At 44.5% G+C, this 25,733-nt stretch overlaps 1 protein-coding gene across 1 annotated transcript; it reads left to right on the forward strand.

The window, feature by feature from the left end:
- The first annotated feature begins 6,506 nt into the window (after positions 1-6,506).
- LOC311114884 (rho-related GTP-binding protein RhoH-like) lies at positions 6,507-11,349 on the forward strand. Its single transcript, XM_084190111.1, has 3 exons — positions 6,507-6,791; positions 9,552-9,701; positions 10,790-11,349. The coding sequence occupies exons 1-3, from the start codon at positions 6,627-6,629 to the stop codon at positions 11,060-11,062; spliced, it is 588 nt and encodes a 195-aa protein (XP_084046237.1). The 5' UTR covers positions 6,507-6,626; the 3' UTR covers positions 11,063-11,349.
- Positions 11,350-25,733: the final 14,384 nt, after the last annotated feature.

Below are 25,733 nucleotides of genomic sequence, written 5' to 3' on the forward strand. Positions count from 1 at the left end.
TAAACGTGTCCTTCAGCACAACTCGTTCAGTGACGTAGCAAACGTTCAAGCGAAATGAACGCACCTACGTGTCGGTAATTTCTCGCTACTTTCCTTTCGGTAAACATGACGCGCAATTGTTTGTTCCATGTCGTGCGCACGGCGTAACATTTGACCAAATAGTTAATATACCGGTATTCGTCTACAGAGAATGCTAGGGTCCTTTTGTCAATTCACATATCCTAACTAGAGGATGCGTTGGAAAATCTCTTGATCATAATTAACTTTCATTTATTTCACTTATCCTCCAACTCTTATCGGTCGTTATGAGGCTACACGCCGCATTACATGAACACCTGTAACAAATGAACTCAAAGCTACTGCGTAAAGTTGGCTATCCAACAAGTGCGCGTCGAAGCGCACCACGATCAAAAACACCAGCTACTTGGTGAGTGAGTGAGAGAGAGACGCTGAAAATCAGTTCGAGCAGAAATGAAACGGCATCATCACACCTCCACACTCTACAAACGGATGCTGGGAGGGAGAGAGGGAGAGAGAGAGAGAGAGAGAGCGCGTCTCACTTCCTCCGCACTGTTTGTAAAGAGAAGTAGCAAGCAGTGCAGTGACACACATATACACTTTTATAAGTAGTTTGTGCGTGTATATTAATTAGGTTATTTAGTTTCGCTTTAAGCAGTATTTATAAAGTAGCCTGATGTATATTTCGTAAAAAAAAAAAAAAACGTTACTTTTACCGAGGCACCAAACCGTCTCCCGAGTGAAAAATGCTTTGAGCTCAAGCGAAGCATCCGCCCGTTGGCCACCATGAAGACAGGCTACAACACGGTGAGTTATCTCTGTTCTGTTCCTTTCTTTGTTCCTTCCCATTGTGTTTTCATGGCTTTTGTTTTAATCCAGCCAGAATTAATAATTAATATGAGTCAACTTTGATAAATTGATGTATTGGAGAGTCACAGAAGAAGATCATTATCGAATTTGGCAGATTTTATATTCAATGTTTAAACAAGTCCTACCCCCAAAAATGTTATTACCCATTTTAACTATTTGTGTCTCCAATAAAATGGTAAGGAAAACATTAATCTCCTACATTTGGTTTCAAATAAATAGGCTCATTTTAACGGCTGAAGTTTAGCTTGGAAGGCGCTACACTTCTAGACAGTCATGATGTGGGGGAAACTAGGCTACAACTAAATGTCAGCCATCACGGCAGGGTGAAGAACAGAGCTTTTCAACCTTCATGGGGTAGATGTTGTTTTGAATAACCTTAACTCTCTAATCTGTTGTCTTTTATAAAGTAATGATGAATGTGTAAGTCTTTAAGCAAAAACGCAGACATTCCCAATGTGAATAACAATACCATTGTATCCTTCATACACCTTTTTAATATATGATCAGTTGGCTTCAAGCCAACACTCCTTCAAAGTCTGTTGTGGTCTGCATTTGGCCCCGGGGCGGCCATTGTAGAGTGAGTAGCCTAGTTAGTAGTCAGTAGAATACAGTGAGGGGGGAAAAAAGTATTTTGATCCCCTGCTGATTTTGTACGTTTGCCCACTGAGAAAGAAATGATCAGTCTATAATTTTAATGGTAGGTTTATTTAAACAGTGAGAGACAGAATAACAACAAATAAATCCAGAAAATGCATGTCAAAAACGTTATAAATTGATTTGTATTTTAATGAGGGAAATAAGTATTTGACCCCTCTCAATCAGAAAGATTTCTGGCTCCCAGGTGTCTCTTATACAGGTAACGAGCTGAGATTAGGAGCACACTCTTAAAGGGAGTGCTCCTAATCTCAGTTTGTTACCTGTATAAAAGACACCTGTCCAACAGAAGCAATCAATCAATCAGATTCCAAACTCTCCACCATGGCCAAGACCAAAGGCTCTCAAAGGATGTCAGGGACAAGATTGTAGACCTACACAAGGCTGGAATGGGCTACAAGACCATCGCCAAGCAGCTTGGTGAGAAGGTGACCAACAGTTGTGCGATTATTCGCAAATGGAAGAAACACAAAATAACTGTCAATCTCCCTCTGCCTGGGGCTCCATGCAAGATCTCACCTCGTGGAGTTGCAATTATCATGAGAACGGTGAGGAATCCGCCCAGAACTACACGGGAGGATCTTGTCAATGATCTCAAGGCAGCTGGGACCATAGTCACCAGAAACAATTGGTAACACACTACGCCGTGAAGGACTGAAAATCCTGCAGCGCCCGCAAGTCCCCCTGCTCAAGAAAGCACATATACAGGCCCGTCTGAAGTTTGCCAATGAACATCTGAATGATTCAGAGGAGAAACTGGGTGAAAGTGTTGTGGTCAGATGAGACCAAATCGAGCTCTTTGGCATCAACTCAACTCGCCGTGTTTGGAGGAGGAGGAATGCTGCCTATTGACCCCAAGAACACCATCCCCACCGTCAAACATGAGGTGGAAACATTATGCTTTGGGGGTGTTTTCTGGTAGGGGACAGGACAACTTCACCACATCAAAGGGACGAAGGACGGGGCCATGTACCATCAAATCTTGGGTGAGAACCTCCTTCCCTCAGCCGGGCATTGAAAGTGGGTTGTGGATGGATATTCCAGCATGACAATGACCCAAACACACGGCCAAGGCAACAAAGGAGTGGCTCAAGAAGAAGCACATTAAGGTCCTGGAGTGGGCCTAGCCAGTTCCCAGACCTTAATCCATAGAAATCTGTGGAGGGAGCTGAAGGTTCGAGTTGCCAAACGTCAGCCTCGAACCTTAATGGACTTGGAGAAGATCTGCAAAGAGGAGTGGGACAAAATCCCTCCTGAGTGTGTGAAAACTTGGTTGCCAACTACAAGAAACGTCTGACCTTTGTGATTGCCAACAAAGGGTTTTGCCACCAAGTACTAAGTCATGTTTTGCAGAGGGGTCAAATACTTATTTCCCTCATAAAATGCAAATCAATTTATAACATTTTTGACATGTGTTTTTCTGGATTTTTGTGTTGTTATTCTGTCTCTCACTGTTCAAATAAACCTACCATTAAAATTATAGACTGATCATGTCTTTGTCAGTGGGCAACATACAAAATCAGCAGGGGATCAAATACTTTTTCCCTCACTGTAGTTAGTAATCACTAGTCTATTCACTAGTCTAGTTAGTAGTCAGTAGTCTAGTCAATAATCTAGTTAGTAGTCATGATACAACTGGTGGGTCTAATCCTGAATGCTGATTGGTTAAAACCGCATTCCAGCCAGAGTCTATTCCACAAGTTACCACCGGCTCAATCAAAAAAATGTAAAATGCCATTTAACTCTGTTCATCTGACTGCCCAATCCACTGTCTCATCAGCCCAGCCAGGCAATTTATAAACTTGATCTCCACTATAAAAAGTATCTAGACAATATATCTCCTTATCTTTTAGACTAACGTTTAGTTTTCAACAGCGGAGATTTGTATAAACCTTGCGGTCTGTTCTCCGACATTTGCAACATTGTTTCAATATTCAAATTCGATCTCCATAGTAATGAACGGGAGTCGGGACGAGGCAGCTTTTCTCAGGCATTCGAAATCAGGAATCAGCATAATTTTTATGGATATACACTACCAGTCAAAAGTTTAGACACACCTACTCATTCAAGGGGAGGGGAGGGGAGGGAGGGGGGGGGGGGGGGGGGGGGGGGGGGGGTATACAGAAGATAGCCCTATTTGGTAAAAGACCAAGTCCATATTATGGCAAGAACAGCTCAAATAAGCAAAGTGAAACGACAGTCCATCATTAACTTTAAGACATGAAGTTCAGTCAATACCGAACATTTTCCGTTTTCCATGGTTGAGAGAATGCCAAGAGTGTGCAAAGCTGTCATCAAGGCAAAGGGGTGGCTATTTAAAGAATCTCAAATATAAAATATATTTTGATTTGTTTAACCCTTTTTTTGGTTACTACATTTTTGATGTCTTCACTATTATTCTACAATGTAAAAAAATAAAGAAAAACCCTTGAATGAGTAGGTGTGTCCAAACTTTTGACTGGTACTGTATATACAAAGAAATATCAATAGAAAACCGGTAAAACGAAACAAAGCGCAGCTAGTTTGCATCTTTCCAAGCTTCAGTTTGAAGTGATTGTGTTAGCTGTGTTGTTGGCTAGCTCCTCTCTGAACAACAGTGTCCTGACGAGAGAGCACATTTTCTATGCCAGGCGAAATCGCGCATCATTAGCTCATTTGTTATTGAATGATCCAAATAAAAATGTCACTAGAAAACTATGGGTCTGTGCTGTTTCCTCAGTCCCTCATACATGGTTGGTTAACTATGGAGAGGATAAGGTACATGCTCAGCTTTTCTAACACGTAATAATGCTAATGTCGATCAATCACGTTTATTTTATATAGCCCTTTTTACATCAGCAGTTGTCACAGTGTTTTACACACATGCAGACCTAAAATCCCGACGTCACTAGACATTACTGCTGTATAGTGCAGATGATCTTCAGTCCGTGTCATGATTGGCTGAATCTGATGTGTTTAGTGCTGGGCTGTAACGAAAGCCTGCACACCCAGTAGCTCTCCTTTATTAGAGTCTACGATGTCCTCATCTGACTCCTCCTCCCTCACAGCTCTCTCCTGTACGCCGGGCCCTGATTGGACGGAATAACCACCTGTGATGTCAGGTGACCTCGATTGACCGCAGGAGGCGAAGCCTGGTGTCATCGCAGAGAGAGAGAGAGAGAGAGAGAGAGAGAGACCTATAAAGACAGTCAGAGCCCCTCTATAAAGACAGTCAGAGCCCCTCTATAAAGACAGTCAGAGCCCCTCTATAAAGACAGAGCCCCCCTATAAAGACAGTCAGAGCCCCTCTATAAAGACAGTCAGAGCCCCCCTATAAAGACAGAGCCCCCCTATAAAGACAGTCAGAGCCCCTCTATAAAGACAGTCAGAGCCCCCCTATAAAGACAGTCAGAGCCCCTCTATAAAGACAGTCAGAGCCCCCCTATAAAGACAGTCAGAGCCCCTCTATAAAGACGGTCAGAGGCCCCTCTATAAAGACGGTCAGAGCCCCTCTATAAAGACAGTCAGAGCCCCTCTATAAAGACAGTCAGAGCCCCTCTATAAAGACAGTCAGAGCCCCTCTATAAAGACAGTCAGAGCCCCTCTATAAAGACAGTCAGAGCCCCTCTATAAAGACAGTCAGAGCCCCTCTATAAAGACAGTCAGAGCCCCTCTATAAAGACAGTCAGAGCCCCTCTATAAAGACAGTCGGAGCCCCCCTATAAAGACAGTCAGAGCCCCTCTATAAAGACAGTCAGAGCCCCTCTATAAAGACAGTCAGAGCCCCTCTATAAAGACAGTCAGAGCCCCTCTATAAAGACAGTCAGAGCCCCTCTATAAAGACAGTCAGAGCCCCTCTATAAAGACAGTCAGAGCCCCTCTATAAAGACAGTCAGAGCCCCCCTATAAAGACAGTCAGAGCCCCTCTATAAAGACAGTCAGAGCCCCTCTATAAAGACAGTCAGAGCCCCCCTATAAAGACAGTCAGAGCCCCCCTATAAAGACAGTCAGAGCCCCCCTATAAAGACAGTCAGAGCCCCTCTATAAAGACAGTCAGAGCCCCCCTATAAAGACAGTCAGAGCCCCTCTATAAAGACAGTCAGAGCCCCTCTATAAAGACAGTCAGAGCCCCTCTATAAAGACAGTCAGAGCCCCTCTATAAAGACAGTCAGAGCCCCTCTATAAAGACAGTCAGAGCCCCTCTATAAAGACAGTCAGAGCCCCTCTATAAAGACAGTCAGAGCCCCTCTATAAAGACAGTCAGAGCCCCTCTATAAAGACAGTCAGAGCCCCTCTATAAAGACAGTCAGAGCCCCCCTATAAAGACAGTCAGAGCCCCCCTATAAAGACAGTCAGAGCCCCCCTATAAAGACAGTCAGAGCCCCCCTATAAAGACAGTCAGAGCCCCTCTATAAAGACAGTCAGAGCCCCTCTATAAAGACAGTCAGAGCCCCTCTATAAAGACAGTCAGAGCCCCCCTATAAAGACAGTCAGAGCCCCCCTATAAAGACAGTCAGAGCCCCCCTATAAAGACAGTCAGAGCCCCCCTATAAAGACAGTCAGAGCCCCCCTATAAAGACAGTCAGAGCCCCCCTATAAAGACAGTCAGAGCCCCCCTATAAAGACAGTCAGAGCCCCCCTATAAAGACAGTCAGAGCCCCCCTATAAAGACAGTCAGAGCCCCTCTATAAAGGCAGTCAGAGCCCCCCTATAAAGACAGTCAGAGCCCCCCTATAAAGACAGTCAGAGCCCCCCTATAAAGACAGTCAGAGCCCCCCTATAAAGACAGTCAGAGCCCCTCTATAAAGACAGTCAGAGCCCCTCTATAAAGACAGTCAGAGCCCCTCAGCTTCTCTACTGTAGCAGCGAGTGGAGCCAGTAAACACTCTGTGGTGAGAGTTAGACACATGGAGCTACATCATGACTCCACACACAAGGTGATCACTATGGACTTTCTCACAACACCCTGATCTCAACAGGACTACAACTCAACCTCCACCTAAAGAACTACAACCCCCAAGGGCTGTGAACGCCTCAACCCCTCCTCTACAGGACCTCAGGACTACAACTCAACCCCCCCCCCCAGGGTTCCGAGTGGAGCAGCCATGAGCGCAGCAGCAGAGACCCAGGTGAAGTGTGTGCTGGTGGGGGACAGCGCCGTTGGGAAGACGGCCCTCCTGGTGCGCTTCACCTCGGAGACCTTCCCTGACTGCTACAAACCCACCGTGTACGAGAACACTGGAGTAGAAGTCTTCATGGACGGGGTACAGGTAGGAATAATACGCTTTACATACTGGTAGTGTTTTTACATCATTTAACTATCACAATAATACACTTTTACATCATTTAACTATCACAATAATACACTTTTACATCATTTAACTATCACAATAATACACTTTTACATCATTTAACTATCACAATAATACACTTTTACATCATTTAACTATCACAATAATACACTTTTACATCATTTAACTATCACAATAATACACTTTTACATTTAACTATCACAATAATACACTTTTACATCATTTTAACTATCACAATAATACACTTTACATCATTTACCTATCACAATAATACACTTTACATCATTGAACTATCGCAATAATACACTTTACATCATTGAACTATCGCAATAATACACTTTACATCATTTACCTATCACAATAATACACTTTACATCATTTACCTATCACAATAATACACTTTACATCAGGGATATTCAACTGGCGGCCCGCGGGCCAGATCCGGCCTGTTTATTCATTTAGACTGGCCCCTTTGATCAATTAATAGCATTTATAAAAGATCTGCAAAAAAATCCAACATTCAATGCCAAAGCACTATGGTGGTAGTCTATGGTGGTAGTCTATGGTGGTAGTCTATGGTGGTAGTCTATGGTGGTAGTCTATGGTGGTAGTCTATGGTGGTAGTCTATGGTGGTAGTCTATAGTGGTAGTCTATGGTGGTAGTCTATAGTGGTAGTCTATGGTGGTAGTCTATAGTGGTAGTCTATGGTGGTAGTCTATAGTGTGGTTTCTAGCGCCTGTGGCATGTCGATTCAATTTTCTTCATATGAATTTTGGCTCCAGCGTTTTGAACGGTTTTAAGATAGAAAATATTATGACCCCATTCCTGAAAGCTTCAACTCTCAGGAACACTTTTCCTCTGTGATGCTCACAAGGACTGGTTAGAGAGTGGGATAAACCACCTAGTGGCTGAGGGAAATGAATCAAGGACTGGTTAGAGAGTGGGATAAAACCACCTAGTGGCTGAGGGAAATGAATTCAAGGACTGGTTAGAGAGTGAGATAAAACCACCTAGTGGCTGAGGGAAATGAATTCAAGGACTGGTTAGAGAGTGGATAAAACCACCTGGTGGCTGAGGGAAATGAATTCAAAGCATGTTTCTTTCAGGCTGGAATTTGGCAGTACCTGATTTGAGATATCTTTGTGTTTATTTATTTGAAATGCTTGCAGCGGTCTGAGGCACTGCATCGCTACAGCCTGGTGTGACACAACCGGCTTGTGACCGGGAGTCCCGGAGCGCGGCGGAAAATTGGCCCAGCGTCGTCCGGGTTAGGGGAGGGTTTGGGCGGGGGGGGGGGGGGGGGGGGGGGGGGGGGGCCGGGGGGGGGCTTTACTTGGCTCATCGCGCTTTAGCGACTCCTTGTGGCGGGCCGGGCGCCTGCAGGCTGACTTCGGTCGTCAGTTGAACTGTGTTTCCTCCGACACATTGGTGCAGCTGGCTTTTGGGTTAAGCGAGCGGTTGTTAAGAAGTGCGGCTTGGCGGGTCATGTTTCGGAGGGCGCATGACTCGACCTTCGCCTCTCCCGAGCCCGTTGGGGAGTTGCAGCGATGAGACAAGATCGTAATCACGAAAAAGGGGGTAAAAATCACAAGAAATAAAGTAAATAATGGTGAGCGAGCGCCTTTTCAATGACGATCACATGTTTTGGTTGCACCTCAACTCACGTTTGTTGAGCACCCTCCATTTCTTTCCTAATTAATTACTTTTAGCAACATTTAAAATGCATCGCAGTGCTAGCTGTGCCACTAGAGATCCTGGTTCGAATCAGGCTCTGTCGTAGCCGCCGCGACTGGGAGACCCATGGGGCGGCGCACAATTGGCCCAGCGCCGTCCAGGGTATGGGAGGGAATGGCCGGCAGGGATGTAGCTCAGTTGGTAGAGCATGGCGTTTGCAACGCCAGGGTTGTGGGTTCGTTTCCCACGGGGGGCAGTATGAAAAATTGAAACAAATAATAATGTATGCACTCACTAACTGTAAGTCGCTCTGGATAAGAGCATCTGCTAAATGACTAAAATGTAAATGTAAGAAAAGTGCTTCAATGGTGTGTATTGTTTATATATATTTTTTTTACAGTTCTCTGAAGAATAATCGCATGTGGAAAATGTTAGGCCCCCTGCAATTAACCTTTTGTACATCTGTCACCCATAAGAATATAGTTGAATAGAGCTGCTTTACATCATTTACCTATCACAATAATACACTTTACATCATTTAACTATCGCAATAATACACTTTACATCATTTAACTATCACAATAATAACTTTACATCATTTAACTATCGCAATAATACACTTTACATCATTTTAACTATCGCAATAACACTTTACATCATTTTAACTATCGCAATAATACACATGACATTTTAACTATCGCAAGAATACACTTTACATCATTGAATTATCACAATAATACACATGACATCATTTAACTGTCCCAATACATGAACACGGTAGTTTCAACATCACAACCCACTGGAGAGGCCTGAAGGTCACCTGATCAGGAATGTCCCTCACTCATCCTTCATGACCTTTACACTAGATTAGAATGAGGCTGTTTGTGGTGTATGCTTTCTAATGCTTTATTAAAGTACCTCTCAACATCACAAGTATTTAAAACATTACAAACAAGATTTCGAATAAGTTGAAAAAGACAGAATTCAAATAATTGATTAATTAAAACTAAAAGGACAATATAATTTCTTTGTTTTCTCTCCAGATCAGCCTTGGTCTGTGGGACACGGCAGGAAATGACACGTTCAGACAGATCCGTCCGATGTCCTATCAGCAGGCTGATGTGGTCCTGATCTGCTACTCCGTGGCCAACCCCGCCTCCCTGGCCAACGTCAAGAACAAGTGGCTGGGAGAGGTACAGGACCACCTTTTTATGCTAATTTAAATAGATTCTTCTGTGTGTTTACTGGATAGAGAGAGCTGAAAGGTGAGAGAGAGAGCTGAAAGGTAGGGGAGAGAGCTGAAAGGTAGGAGAGAGAGAGCTGAAAGGTAGGAGAGAGAGAGCTGAAAGGTAGGAGAGAGAGAGCTGAAAGGTAGGAGAGAGAGAGCTGAAAGGTAGGAGAGAGAGAGCTGAAAGGTAGGAGAGAGAGAGCTGAAAGGTAGGAGAGAGAGCTGAAAGGTAGGAGAGAGAGAGCTGAAAGGTAGGAGAGAGAGAGCTGAAAGGTAGGAGAGAGAGAGCTGAAAGGTAGGAGAGAGAGAGCTGAAAGGTAGGAGAGAGAGCTGAAAGGTAGGGGAGAGAGCTGAAAGGTAGGAGAGAGAGCTGAAAGGTAGGGGAGAGAGCTGAAAGGTAGGAGAGAGAGCTGAAAGGTAGGAGAGAGAGAGCTGAAAGGTAGGAGAGAGAGAGCTGAAAGGTAGGAGAGAGAGAGCTGAAAGGTAGGAGAGAGAGAGCTGAAAGGTAGGAGAGAGAGAGCTGAAAGGTAGGAGAGAGAGCTGAAAGGTAGGGGAGAGAGCTGAAAGGTAGGAGAGAGAGAGCTGAAAGGTAGGAGAGAGAGAGCTGAAAGGTAGGGGAGAGAGAGCTGAAAGGTAGGAGAGAGAGAGCTGAAAGGTAGGAGAGAGAGAGCTGAAAGGTAGGAGAGAGAGCTGAAAGGTAGGAGAGAGAGAGCTGAAAGAGCAGGGACAGATTCCAACCCGTGCTGGCAGCGGTACATAGAAGGCGCTCTCCAGAGACAGCGGCTTCGACCGCTAGACCACCAACCTTTTCTATTCTTACAGATGTGAAACATCATTGAGACGATTCAGGAAGTTAACTGAAGTTCCCATTCCATTTTTCTTTTCTCACTGTGAGAAGAAGTGAGAGAGATTTGGGATTAGAATTTCAGTTTACTTGACTGAATTTAAACGGAATTGAGCCCAACTCTGGCTTCATATTGCGTATCAATACATGTTTAAAAACTTTTTTACTATAACAAAATGGTTTTTAAAAACATTTGAATCTCATTCTAGGTGCGTGAGAACCTCCCTCGGGTCCCGGTGCTGGTGGTGGCCACCCAGACAGACCAGCGCGATACCGGGTCGCACCGCGTATCCTGCTCCTCCGCCGCCGAGGGAAAACGCCTCGCCCAGGACGTACGGGCCAAGGGATACCTGGAGTGCTCGTCGCTAAGCAACCGCGGCGTGCAACAAGTGTTTGAGTGTGCGGTGCGGACAGCGGTGAACCAGGCCAGGAAACGGACGCGCCCACGGATGTTTGATATCAACAGCTGCACGGTGTTTTGACCTCTGACCTCTAACCTTTTGGGACTGGGTGGGTGGTGGTCGGTGGATACTGAAGCCTCCAACTGCTGATCTGGGATCAGGTCTCGACCAGCGGTGACTCCGACTTGGACTCAACACCACGGGGCTGGACTGGGTGTTTAGTGACTCGACTACGTCACTGTGTCTGACTCGAACCATTAGAAGGATGAAGTCCTCTCTGACCAAGGACCTGTGGTTTTAGGGGAACTCTTTATCTAACTGTTTATTTTTTTTTATTTTTTACCAAAGGGTCTAAACAAACTACAGTACACAGACATCTGTCTAAAAGGCCCTAACTTTTAAACGGTTTTTTTTTGTGTGTGTGTTTATTTTGGGACACACCCCTGTGTACTCTGGGTACGGAAGCTTTTGTTGTGCCATAAGCCAGTGAGCCTCCAATGTGTTGTTTTGACCGCTAACCTTTTGATGACTGGACACGTGGATCTGTAGATGACCCTCTGTAGATGATCAGGTATTTAAATGTGATGGTAACAGAGATGATCAGGTATTTAAATGTGATGGTAACAGAGATGATCAGGTATTTAAATGTGATGGTAACAGAGATGATCAGGTATTTAAATGTGATGGTAACAGAGATTATCAGGTATTTTGATGTGATGGTACAATTGTCATAGTCACACAATAGTAACCTCAAACTGTCCGCTTTGTTCATTCCAGGGAGACGTTGTTAAATTTAATTTACAGTTGAAGTCGGAAGTTTACATACACCTTAGCCAAATTCATTTAAACTCAGTTTTTCACAATTCCTGACATTTAATCCTAGTAAAAATTCCCTGTCTTAGGTCAGTTAGGATCACCACTTTTATTTTAAGAATGTGAAATGTCAGAATAATAGTAGAGAGAATGATTTATTTCAGCTTTTATTTATTTCTTCACATTCCCAGTGGGTCAGAAGTTTACATACACTCAATTAGTAATTGGTAGCATTGCCTTTAAATTGTTTAACTTGGGTCAAACATTTTGGGTAGCCTTCCACAAGCTTCCCACAATAATTTGGGTGAATTTTGGCCCATTCCTCCTGACAGAGCTGGTGTAACTGAGTCAGGTTTGTAGACCTCCTTGCTCGCAGACGCTTTTTCAGTTCTGCCCACACATTTTCTATAGGATTGAGGTCAGGGCTTTGTGATGGCCACTCCAATACCTTGACTTTGTTGTCCTTAAGCCATTTTGCCGCAACTTTGGAAGTATGCTTGGGGTCATTGTCCATTTGCGACCAAGCTTTAACTTCCTGACTGATGTCTTGAGATGTTGCTTCAATATATCCACATAATTTTCCTTCCTCATGATGCCATCTATTTTGTGAAGTGCACCAGTCCCTCCTGCAGCAAAGCACCCCCACAGCATGATGCTGCCACCCCCGTGCTTCACGGTTGGGATGGTGTTCTTCGGCTTGCAAGACTCCCCCTTTTTCCTCCAAACATAACGATGGTCATTATGGCCAAACAGTTCTATTTTTGTTTCATCAGACCAGAGGACATTTCTCCAAATAGTACGATCTTTGTCCCCATGTGCAGTTGCAAACCATAATCTGTCTTTTTTATGGCGGTTTTGGAGCAGTGGCTTCTTCCTTGCTGAGCGGCCTTTCAGGTTATGTCGATATAGGACTAGTTTTACTGTGGATATAGATACTTTGGTACCTGTTTCCTCCAGCATCTTCACAAGGTCCTTTTGCTGCTGTTCTGGGATTTATTTCCACTTTTCGCACCAAAGTACGTTCATCTCTAGGAGACTGAACGCGTCTCCTACCAGTTTTTTTTTCGGAGGTCTTGGCTGATTTCTTTTTGATTTTCCCGTGATGTCAAGCAAAGAAGCACTGAGTTTGAAGGTAGGCCTTGAAATACATCCACAGGTACTCCTCCAATTGACTCAGATGATATCAATTAGCCTATCAGAAGCTTCTAAAGCCATGACATCATTTTCTGGAATTTTCCAAGCTGTTTAAAGGCACAGTCAACTTAGTGTATGTAAACTTCTGACCCACTGGAATTGTGATACAGTGAATTATAAGTGAAATAATCTGTCTGTAAACAATTGTTGGAAAAATTACTTGTGTCACGCACAAAGTAGATGTCCTAACCGACTTGCCAAAACTATCGTTTGTTAACAAGAAATGTGTGGAGTGGTTGAAAAACGGGTTTAATGACTCCAACCTAAGTGTATGTAAACTTCCGACTTCAACTGTACATCCAAGACAGGATATTGACATGTCAGATTTTTTTATTTCAGTTCAAAAGAGAAGAGAACCAATACAAGTTGACAACAATATTTCCATTCTCCGTCTATAGAATACCTTTTACAAAGAACAACTTTTAACATCTTTCTCAGATTTGTCTGTTTCCTTTTGTTTTAAATAAATGTTGCCAACCACATACAGTACCCGCGCATAATTCAGAAATAAATGAATGACCTCCCCACCTATCAATTCAAGAAATCAGCATATTAAAAAGATCTTGTTATCCATAACTGGAGTAGGAAATGGATGTGTTTTAAAAGTACTGCTTAGCCGTGTACTGTCACACACACACAGGATGAGGGATGATGACAGCGTTGTGTTGAGGTGAATGTTGAGATCAAAGATATGACCGCAGCAGCTTTAGTTGACAGTTAGTACCAGTCTCCTGAAGCTCTTTGACATTAATACTGACAGTAACATTCTCTGTATTTACATTTTAGCAGACGCTCTTATCCAGAGCGACTTACAGTTTGTGCATACATTATTATTTTTCATACCCCCTGTGGGAATCGAACCCACAACCCTGGCGTTGCAAACGCCATGCTCTATCAACTGAGCTACATCCCTGCCGGCCATTCCCTCCCCTACCCTGGACCAATTGCACGCGGCCGGCTACGACAGAGCCTGGATTCGAACCAGGATCTCTAGTGGCACAGCTAGCACTGCGATGCAGTGCCTTAGACCACTGCGCCACTCGGGAGACTGTATCTGAAGCTCTGAAACATTAATACTGACAGTAACAGTAGTTTTTAGTTAGTAGTCAGTTATAATAATATGCCATTTAGCAGACGCTTTTATCCAAAGCGACTTAGTCATGTGCGCATACTTTTTTACGTATGGGTGGTCCCGGGGATCGAACCCACTACCCTGGCGATACAAGCGCCGTGCTCTACCAGCTGAGCTACAGAGGACCACCTATAACAATAAGATGCTGGTTTCCCCAGACACCGATGAAGCCAAATCCAGGACTTAAAAGCTTTCTCAGTGGAGACTGACTGTGATGTGTTATTGTCTTACAGCTACCCGGAGATGAATGCACTAACGGTAAGTCGCTCTGGATAAGAGTGTTTTATAAATACACATTTAAAGAAGTACAATGTAAATGAGACTACATTGAAATATTACTTTATTCCCGGACTAGACTAGGTTTAATGTGAGTCTGGGAAACCAGCCTTCAGTCGCTGTATCGCTGTAGCACCAATATTATCATACTACAGTATACTCTCTGTAATGTTGTAATACTACAATATTAACATGGCTTCAAACTACAAACTCGGGCTGCTTAACTTTATTTCAGGAGAAATTTGGTGAAAATCTGCGAGCGCACACACACACCGTCAGTCTGTGTGGTTGAAGTGCTCTCTCATCTCAACAGCACTACGCTCTCGACTGCTTCTCTCCCACAAACCCACCACATGACACTACTGCTCTCTCTCTCTCTCTCTCTCTCTCTCTCTCTCTCTCTCTCTCTCTCTCTCTTTCCCCCATCTCTCTCTCTCTCTCTCTCTCTCTCTCTCTCTCTCTCTCTCTCTCTCTCTCTCTCTCTCTCTCTCTCTCTCTCTCTCTCTCTTTCCCCCATCTCTCTCTCTCTCTTATTCCATCTTAAACACACTTTTTAGCCCCTCCTCCTCTGACGTTCCCCTCCCTCTCCCCCCTCCTCCTCTGACGTTCCCCTCCCTCTCCCCCCTCCTCCTCCCCCCTCCTCCTCCCCCCTCCTACTCTGACGTTCCCCTCCCTCTCCCCCCTCCTCCTCCCCCCTCCTCCTCCCCCCTCCTACTCTGACGTTCCCCTCCCTCTCCCCCCTCCTCCTCTCCCCTCCCTCTCCCCCCTCCTCCTCTCCCCCCTCCTCCTCTCCCCTCTCTCCTCCCCCAGCAGCAGGAAACACCTGTGATATCAGCTCTTCACCACAGAAACTCAGTGACACACTAAAGCCTCTACCAGCCTGTTGTACTCCGACTGTTCCTGTCTAAATAATGGTTAGTAACGACCCAGTGTTAGTTAGAAATGTACATGTAGGATTATATACACCTTAACAACATCATATATTAAACAGTATTAAATATTATACAATACTATATACCTTACCAACAGTATTATATATTATACAATACTATATACCTTACCAACAGTATTATATATTATATACCTTCCCAACAGTATTATAGTATTATATACCTTACCAACAGTATTATATATTATAGTATTATATACCTTACCAACAGTATTATATATTATACAGTATTATAAACCTTACCAACAGTATTATATATTATACAGTATTATAAACCTTACCAACAGTATTATATATTATACAGTATTATAAACCTTACCAACAGTATTATATACCTTCCCAACAGTATTATATATTATATACCTTCCCAACAGTATTATATATTATATAGTATTATATACCTTACCAACAGTATTATATATTATACAGTATTACATATTATACAATATATATTATACAGTATTATATACCTTACCAACAGTATTATTTATTATACAGTAATATATATTATACCTTACCAACAGTATTATATATTATACAGTATTATGTAGTATACAGTATTATATACACCTTATCAACAGTATTCTATATTATCCAGTATTATATACCTTACCAACATTATTATATATTATATACCTTACCAACAGTATAAAGATACCTTCATAGAAAATGACTCAAGTAAAAGTGAAAGTCACCCAGTAAAATACTACTTGAGTAAAAGTCTAAAAGTATATGGTTTTAAATATACTTAAGTATCAAAAGTAAAGGGAATTGCTAAAATGTACTTAAGTATCAAAAGTATTAATCATTTCAAATTCCTTATTATGCAAACCAGACAGCACTATTGTCTGTTATTATCTATTTATTTTTGGATAGCCAGGGGAACACTCCATCACTCAGACATAATTTACAGATAGCCAGGGGAACACTCCATCACTCAGACATCATTTACAGATAGCCAGGGGAACACTCCATCACTCAGACATAATTTACAGATAGCCAGGGGAACACTCCATCACTCAGACATCATTTACAGATAGCCAGGGGAACACTCCATCACTCAGACATAATTTACAGATAGCCAGGGGAACACTCCATCACTCAGACATCATTTACAGATAGCCAGGGGAACACTCCATCACTCAGACATCATTTACAGATAGCCAGGGGAACACTCCATCACTCAGACATCATTTACAGATAGCCAGGGGGAACACTCCATCACTCAGACATCATTTACAGATAGCCAGGGGAACACTCCATCACTCAGACATCATTTACAGATAGCCAGGGGAACACTCCATCACTCAGACATCATTTACAGATAGCCAGGGGCACACTCCAACACTCGGACATCATTTACAGATAGCCAGGGGAACACTCCATCACTCAGACATCATTTACAGATAGCCAGGGGAACACTCCATCACTCAGACATCATTTACAGATAGCCAGGGGAACACTCCATCACTCAGACATCATTTACAGATAGCCAGGGGCACACTCCATCACTCAGACATAATTTACAGATAGCCAGGGGAACACTCCATCACTCAGACATCATTTACAGATAGCCAGGGGGAACACTCCATCACTCAGACATCATTTACAGATAGCCAGGGGAACACTCCATCAGCTGGGCCAATTGTGCGCCGCCCTGTAGGACTCAAGATCACGGCCCGGTTGTGATACAGCCCGGGATCGAACCAGGGTCTGTAGTGACGCCTTTAGCACTGAGATGCAGTGCCTTAGACGGCCGCACCACTTGGGAGCCCCAAAGTTGATACTGTGAGATTGCAAAACTTAAAAAAATAAAATAATAATGACATATTTACGGTCTTGAAAGATGCTGTCAGTTAACACGGCTCCTCAAACACAACACCTCACCTCGCCATGTCCCACTCCCATCTCATCCACAGGTGTCCAGAGGCTTGGCAACACTGGCAACTCAAAGAGCCAATTCAAACGATTCAGACACCCCTTCAAATTAGTGGATTCTATTTCACACCCGTTACTGACAGGGGTAGAAAATCGAGCACCCAGCCATGCAATCTCCATAGACAAACATTTGCAGTAGAATCGCCCGTACTGAAGAGCTCAGTGACTTTCAACGTGGCACCGTCAAAGGATGCCACCTTTCCAACAAGTCAGTTCGTCAAATTTCTGCCCCTGCTAGAGCTGCCCCGGTCAACTGTAAGTGCTGTTATTGTGAAGTGGAAACGTCTAGGAGCAACAACGGCTCAGCCGCGAAGTGGTAGGCCACACAAGCTCACAGAACGGGACCGCTGAAGCGCGTAAAAATAATCTGTCCTCGGTTGCAACACTCACTACCGAGTTCCAAACTGCCTCTGGAAGCAACGTCAGCACAATAAACTGTTTGTCGGGAGCTTCATGAAATGGGTTTCCATGGCCGAGCAGCCGCACGCAAGCCTATGATCACCATGCGCAATGCCAAGCGTCGGCTGGAGTGGTGTAAAGCTCGCCGCCATTGGACTCTGGAGCAGTGGAAACGCGTTCTCCGACGTACGAATCTGGGTTTGGCGGATGCCAGGAGAACGCTACCTGCCCCCAATGCATAGTGCCAACTGTAATGTTTGGTAGAGGAGGAATAATTGTCTGGGCCTGTTTTTCATTGTTCGGGCTAGGCCCATTTGTTCCAGTGAAGGGAAATCTTAACGCTACAGCATACAATGACATTCTAGACGATTCTGTGCTTCCAACGTTGTAGCAATAGTTTGGGGATGTCCCATTCCTGTTACAGCATGACAATATCCCCGGTCCACAAAGCGAGGTCCATACAGAAATGGTTTGTAGAGATAGGTGTGGAAGAACTTGACTGGCCTGCACAGAGCCCTAACCTCAACCCCATCAAACACCTTTGGGATGAATTGGAAACGCCGACTGCGAGCCAGTCCTAATCGCCCAACATCAGTGCCCGACCTCACTAATGCTCTCGTGGCTGAATGGAAGCAAGTCCCCCCGCAGCAATGTTCCAACATCTAGTGGAAAGCCTTCCCAGAAGAGTGGAGGCTGTTATAGCAGCAAAGGAATTTATGCCCATGATTTTTGGAATCCACATACTTTTGTAGTGTACATTTATATTGTCTTCCCACAAATGTATCAGTGTGTAAATGATCAACCTGCCCTTCTGAACCAAACAGGGATCAAGATAGAGCTGTAGCAGGTATGGAACCACCCACTGACTGGCTTTAAGCCTGCATTAATACAGTCCTGACTGGGTTTAAACCTGCATTGATACAGTCCTGACTGGCTTTAAACCTGCATTGATACAGTCCTGACTGGGTTTAAACCTGCATTGATACAGTCCTGACTGGGTTTAAACCTGCATTAATACAGTCCTGACTGGGTTTAAACCTATATTAATACAGTCCTGACTGGGTTTAAACCTGCGTTAATACAGTCCTGACTGGGTTTAAACCTGCATTAATACAGTCCTGACTGGGTTTGAACCTGCATTGATACAGTCCTGACTGGGTTTAAACCTGCATTGATACAGTCCTGATACAGTCCTGACTGGCTTTAAACCTGCGTTGATACAGTCCTGACTGGGTTTAAACCTGCGTTGATACAGTCCTGACTGGGTTTAAACCTGCATTGATACAGTCCTGACTGGGTTTAAACCTGCATTAATACAGTCCTGACTGGCTTTAAACCTGCGTTGATACAGTCCTGACTGGGTTTAAACCTGCGTTGATACAGTCCTGACTGGGTTTAAACCTGCATTAATACAGTCCTGACTGGGTTTAAACCTGCATTAATACAGTCCTGACTGGGTTTAAACCTGCATTAATACAGTCCTGACTGGGTTTAAACCTGCGTTGATACAGTCCTGACTGGGTTTAAACCTGCATTAATACAGTCCTGACTGGGTTTAAACCTGCATTGATACAGTCCTGACTGGTTTTAAACCTGCGTTGATACACTCCTGACTGGGTTTAAACCTGCATTAATACAGTCCTGACTGGCTTTAAACCTGCGTTGATACAGTCCTGACTGGGTTTAAACCTGCATTAATACAGTCCTGACTGGGTTTAAACCTGCATTGATACAGTCCTGACTGGGTTTAAACCTACATTGATAGAGTCCTGACTGGGTTTAAACCTGCATTAATACAGTCCTGACTGGGTTTAAACCTGCATTAATACAGTCCTGACTGGGTTTAATCCTGCATTAATACAGTCCTGACTGGGTTTAAACCTGCATTGATACAGTCCTGACTGGGTTTAAACCTGCATTGATACAGTCCTGACTGGCTTTAAACCTGCATTAATACAGTCCTGACTGGCTTTAAACCTGCATTAATACAGTCCTGACTGGGTTTAAACCTGCGTTGATACAGTCCTGACTGGGTTTAAACCTGCATTAATACAGTCCTGACTGGGTTTAAACCTGCGTTGATACACTCCTGACTGGGTTTAAACCTGCATTAATACAGTCCTGACTGGCTTTAAACCTGCGTTGATACAGTCCTGACTGGGTTTAAACCTGCATTAATACAGTCCTGACTGGGTTTAAACCTGCATTGATACAGTCCTGACTGGGTTTAAACCTGCATTAATAAAGTCCTGACTGGGTTTAAACCTGCATTAATACAGTCCTGACTGGGTTTAATCCTGCATGAATACAGTCCTGACTGGGTTTAAACCTGCATTAATACAGTCCTGACTGGGTTTAAACCTGCAGGAATACAGTCCTGACTGGGTTTAAACCTGCATGAATACAGTCCTGACTGGGTTTAAACCTGCATTGATACAGTCCTGACTGGGTTTAAACCTGCATTAATACAGTCCTGATACAGTCCTGACTGGGTTTAAACCTGCATTAATACAGTCCTGACTGGCTTTAAACCTGCATTGATACAGTCCTGACTGGGTTTAAACCTGCGTTGATACAGTCCTGACTGGGTTTAAACCTGCATTGATACAGTCCTGACTGGCTTTAAACCTGCATTAATACAGTCCTGACTGGGTTTAAACCTGCATTGATACAGTCCTGACTGGGTTTAAACCTGCATTAATACAGTCCTGATACAGTCCTGACTGGGTTTAAACCTGCATTGATACAGTCCTGACTGGGTTTAAACCTGCATTAAGACAGTCCTGATACAGTCCTGACTGGGTTTAAACCTGCGTTGATACAGTCCTGACTGGGTTTAAACCTGCATTAATACAGTCCTGACTGGCTTTAAACCTGCGTTGATACAGTCCTGACTGGGTTTAAACCTGCATTGATACAGTCCTGACTGGGTTTAAACCTGCATTGATACAGTCCTGACTGGGTTTAAACCTGCGTTGATACAGTCCTGACTGGGTTTAAACCTGCATTAATACAGTCCTGACTGGGTTTAAACCTGCATTGATACAGTCCTGACTGGGTTTAAACCTGCGTTGATACAGTCCTGACTGGGTTTAAACCTGCGTTGATACAGTCCTGACTGGCTTTAAACCTGCGTTGATACAGTCCTGACTGGGTTTAAACCTGCATTGATACAGTCCTGACTGGGTTTAAACCTGCATTGATACAGTCCTGATACAGTCCTGACTGGGTTTAAACCTGCATTGATACAGTCCTGATACAGTCCTGACTGGGTTTAAACCTGCGTTGATACAGTCCTGACTGGGTTTGAACCTGCATTAATACAGTCCTGATACAGTCCTGACTGGGTTTAAACCTGCATTGATACAGTCCTGACTGGGTTTAAACCTGCATTGATACAGTCCTGACTGGGTTTAAACCTGCATTAATACAGTCCTGACTGGGTTTAAACCTGCATTGATACAGTCCTGACTGGGTTTAAACCTGGGTTGATACAGTCCTGACTGGGTTTAAACCTGCGTTGATACAGTCCTGATACAGTTTGAGGCTCTAACGTTGAACAGGTTTTGCTGCCCTCTAGTGTTTAGAGGTAGACTGACATCCTCGTGACACTGTAATGGTTGAGTTGTTCTGAAGCCTTTGGTATCTACATGACACAGGGTCGCTGAACAGTCCTGCTCAACCCCAAACCCTGGATACAGGGGGCTCAGTGACTGTAGACCGGAATGTGTTCAGGAGGGTCAGTGTGTCAGAGGAGATGCTGTAGAAGGACAGAGTGCCAGCCAGTCCAGACACACTCCTACTCTGTTGGAGCAGCCAGTCCAGATCCACTCCTACTCTGTTGGAGCAGCCAGTCCAGATCCACTCCTACTCTGTTGGAGCAGCCAGTCCAGATCCACTCCTACTCTGTTGGAGCAGCCAGTCCAGATCCACTCCTACTCTGTTGGAGCAGCCAGTCCAGATCCACTCCTACTCTGTTGGAGCGGCCAGTCCAGATCCACTCCTACTCTGTTGGAGCAGCCAGTCCAGATCCACTCCTACTCTGATGGAGCGGCCAGTCCAGATCCACTCCTACTCTGTTGGAGCGGCCAGTCCAGATCCACTCCTACTCTGTTGGAGCGGCCAGTCCAGATCCACTCCTACTCTGTTGGAGTAGCCAGTCCAGATCCACTCCTACTCTGTTGGAGCAGCCAGTCCAGATACACTCCTACTCTGTTGGAGCGGCCAGTCCAGATCCACTCCTACTCTGTTGGAGCGGGAGGAGGAGGGGACGGGGATCCAGGCTCTGTCGTAGCCGGCCGTGACCGGGAGACCCATGGGGCGGCGCACAATTGGCCCAGCGTTGTCCAGGGGTAAGGGAGGGAATGGCCGGCAGGGATGTAGCTCAGTTGGTAGAGCATGGCGTTTGTAATGCCAGGGTTGTGGGTTCGATTCCCACGGGGGGGCCAGTAATAATAATAAATGTAAATGGATGACAGGTCTCTTATCATTGTGCTCTGTAACTGCTATCATGGCAGAACAGGCTCCAGGACTTTTTTCATTTGATTTATTAGGATCCCCATTAGCCGACGTCAATGGAGACAGCTAGTCTTACAGGGGTCCGACACATAATGAGAAAGACATTACAGACAAAATACTTTACAATTTACATGTAGTGTGTGGGTGCATCTATCAGTTCCACATACATGTCAGTACATACACACAACAAGGTCACATGGGGGAGAGGAGTTGTGCCGTGAGGTGTTGCTTTATTTGTTTAAATGCTGATACGTATATGGTTGAATCATCAGCACACATGGACACACATGCTTTGTTTAATGCCAGTGGCAGGTCATTGGTAAAAACAGAAAATAGTAGAGGGCCTAGAGAGCTGCCCTGCGGTACCCCACACCTTACATGTTTGACATTAGACCATTAAAGAAAACCCTCAGTTCTATTAGATAAATAGCTCTGAATCCACGATATGGCAGAGGTTGAAAAGCCATAACACATACTTTTTCTCAACAACAGGTTATGGGTCAGTAATATCAAAGGCTGCACTGAAATCTAACAGTACAGTTTCCACAATCTTCTTATTATCAATTTCTTTCAACCAGTCGTCAGTCATTTGTGTCAGTTCAGTACATGTTGAGTGCCCTTCTCTATAAGCATGCTGACAGTCTGTTGTTAATTTGTTTACAGAGAAATAGCATTGTATTTGGTCAAACACAATTTTTTCCAACAGTTTGCTAAGAGCTGGCAGCAAGCTGATAGGTCTGCTGTTAGAACCAGTAAAGGCCGCTTTACCACTCTTGGGTAGCGGAATGACTTTGGCTTCCCTCCAGGCCTGAGGACAAAGACTTTCCTCTAGGCTCAGATTAAAGATATGACAGATAGGAGTGGCTATAGAGTCAGCTACCGTCCTCAGTAGCTTTCCATCTAAGTTGTCAATGCCAGGAGGTTTGTCATTATTGATCGATAAAACATTTTCCACCTCTCCCACACTAACTTTACAAAATTCGAACTTACAATGCTTTTCTTTCATTATTAGTTTTTTATGCATGAATACGATGGCTCACTGTTCGTTGTTGGCATTTCCTGCTTAAGTTTTCCCACTTTGCCAATGAAGCAATCATTAAAATAATTGGCAACATCAAATGGTTGTGATGAATAAGTCATCTGATTCGATGAAAGATGGAGTTGAATTTGTCTTACTGCCCATAATTTCATTTAAAGTACTCCAAAGTTTTTTTCCATCATTCTTTAGATCATTGATCTTGGCTTCATAATACAGTTTCTTCTTCTTTTTGTTGAGTTTAGTCACATCATTTCTCAATTTGCAGCCAGACTTATTAGCCACTCCTTTTGCCCCGTCTCTTTCAACCAGACAGTTTTTCAGTTCCTCATCAATCCATGGAGCCTTAACAGTTCTAACAGTCAGTTTCTTAACAGGTTCATGTTTGTCGATAATTGGAAGAAGCAATTTCATAAATTCATCAAGTGCAGCGTCTGGATGCTCCTTATTAATCACATCAGACCAACATATCTGTTTTACATCCACATAAGAGTCACAGCAGAATATTTTGTATGATCTCTTATACACTATTTTAGTTCCAGCTTTTGGAACTTTGTCTTTCCTGGATATAGCCACTATATTGTGATCACTGCATCCAATGGGTACGGATACAGCTTTAGAACAAAGTTCTACAGTATTAGTAAAAAATGTGATCAATACATGTGGTTGATCTTGTTCCTGTAGTGTTTGTAAACACCCTGGTAGGTTGATTAATAACCTGAACCAGATTTCAGGCACTGGTTACAGTGAGAAGCTTCCTCTTGAGCTGACAGCTTGATGAAAACCGGTCAATATTCAGGTCCCCAAGAAAGTAGACCCTCTCTGTTTACATCACATACACTATCAAGCATTTCACACATATTATTTAGATACTGACTGTTAGCACTTGGTGGCCTATAGCAACACCCCAAAAGAAAAGGCTTTAGATGTGCCAAGTGAACCTGCAACCACAACACTTCAATAACACTTGACATAAGATCTTCTCTAAGCATTACAGGGATATGGCTCTGAAAGTGTTCAGACCCTTTGAGTTTTTCCACTTTTTGTTATGTTTCAGCCTTATTCTAAAATTGATGAAATTGTTTTTTTCCCTCATCAATCTACACACAATACACCATAAGGTTTATATAAATAAAAATAAACTGAAATATCACATTTACATAAGTGTCACGGATTCTGCCCAGGCTGCTCCTCCTCCTTGCTCGGGCAGGCTTCGGCGTTCGTCGTCCCCGGAGTACTAGCTACTGCCGATCGATGTTTCGGTGTTTGTCTTGTTCTGTCTTGAGTGGTTACACCTGTTCGCTATTATGTTTGATTGTAGTCCCTATATTTACCCATGTCTCTCGTTTGGTATTGTGTGTTATTGTTTTGTGTCTAGGCTGTATCGGCATTGCTGTTTTTGTCGTATGCGTGTATTTGTTTTCCTCCCTGTTAGGAGGTTTTGTTTAGTATGTTATTTACTATTAGTAGAGTAGGTCTGCTAGTATCTCTGTGTCCTGCGCTTGACTTCACTCACCGCATACACGTCGCCCCTGACAGAATAACACACCATCATGGAGTCAGCAGGATCGCCGGTGCCAACGGGATCACTGGAGGAGCGCGTAATCCACCAAGCAGCCATGATCCAGGACCTGGGCACCGCTATGCAAGGGGTGATGGACACCTTGAGGCGATGGGAGAGAGGAGGTTTGCCCACACCTCCTCCAACGATACCACCACCATCAGCCATACCCATCGTTCCATCTCCGGAGTCCAGTGGGATTCGGCTCTCACTCCCGAGGGCTTATGATGGCACCGCAGCCGGGTGTCAGGGTTTCCTGCTCCAAGTGGAACTCTACCTGGCGACCATCCACCCGGCGCCCTCAGGATACGAGAGCGTTTCCGCCCTCATCTCCTGTCTGTCCGGCAAGGCACTGGAGTGGGCCAACGCCGAGTGGAGGGGAATAGACGCCGCTACAGTCAGCTATGCGGAGTTCTCCCGCCGCTTCAGGGCGGTTTTCGATCATCCCCCAGAGGGGAAAGCGGCGGGTGAGCGTCTGTTCCACCTCAGACAGGGGAAGAGGAGCGCGCAGGAATTCGCACTGGATTTCCGGACTCTGGCTGCCAATGCGGGATGGAATGAGAGGGCCCTCATCGACCACTACAGGTGCAGCCTAAGGGAGGACGTTCGCCGAGAGTTGGCCTGCAGGGACACCAACCTAAGTTTCGATCAGCTGGTGGACATGTCGATTCGTCTGGATACCCTGTTGGCTACCAGCGGACGTCCGGAGTTGGGGCCGTCCATTCCATCCCCCAGCACCTCCGAGCCGAGCCCTATGGAGCTCGGGGGTGCTGGTGCTAGAGAGAAGAGGAGAGAGACCAGGAGAGAGGCCGTCCCTTGCACCAACTGTGGCCGCAGAGGACACACTGCGGTTCGGTGCTGGGGAGGGTCTCCTAGGGATCGAGGCAGCAGGCCACGCACTGATGAGTCATTCCAGGTGAGTAAGCGCCCAACTCA

The sequence above is a fragment of the Coregonus lavaretus genome (assembly GCF_964263955.1).
Source record: "Coregonus lavaretus genome assembly, contig: HAP1_SCAFFOLD_2596, whole genome shotgun sequence".
Classification (NCBI taxonomy): domain Eukaryota; kingdom Metazoa; phylum Chordata; class Actinopteri; order Salmoniformes; family Salmonidae; genus Coregonus; species Coregonus lavaretus.

Bases quoted from the DNA above. Each gene is read 5' to 3' on its own strand.
- LOC311114884 (XM_084190111.1), top strand. From the start codon at position 6,627: ATGAGCGCAGCAGCAGAGACCCAGGTGAAGTGTGTGCTGGTGGGGGAC. The intron at 6,792-9,551 runs GTAGGAATAATA...TTTTCTCTCCAG, and splicing joins TCTTCATGGACGGGGTACAG to ATCAGCCTTGGTCTGTGGGA. The intron at 9,702-10,789 runs GTACAGGACCAC...ATCTCATTCTAG, and splicing joins AGAACAAGTGGCTGGGAGAG to GTGCGTGAGAACCTCCCTCG.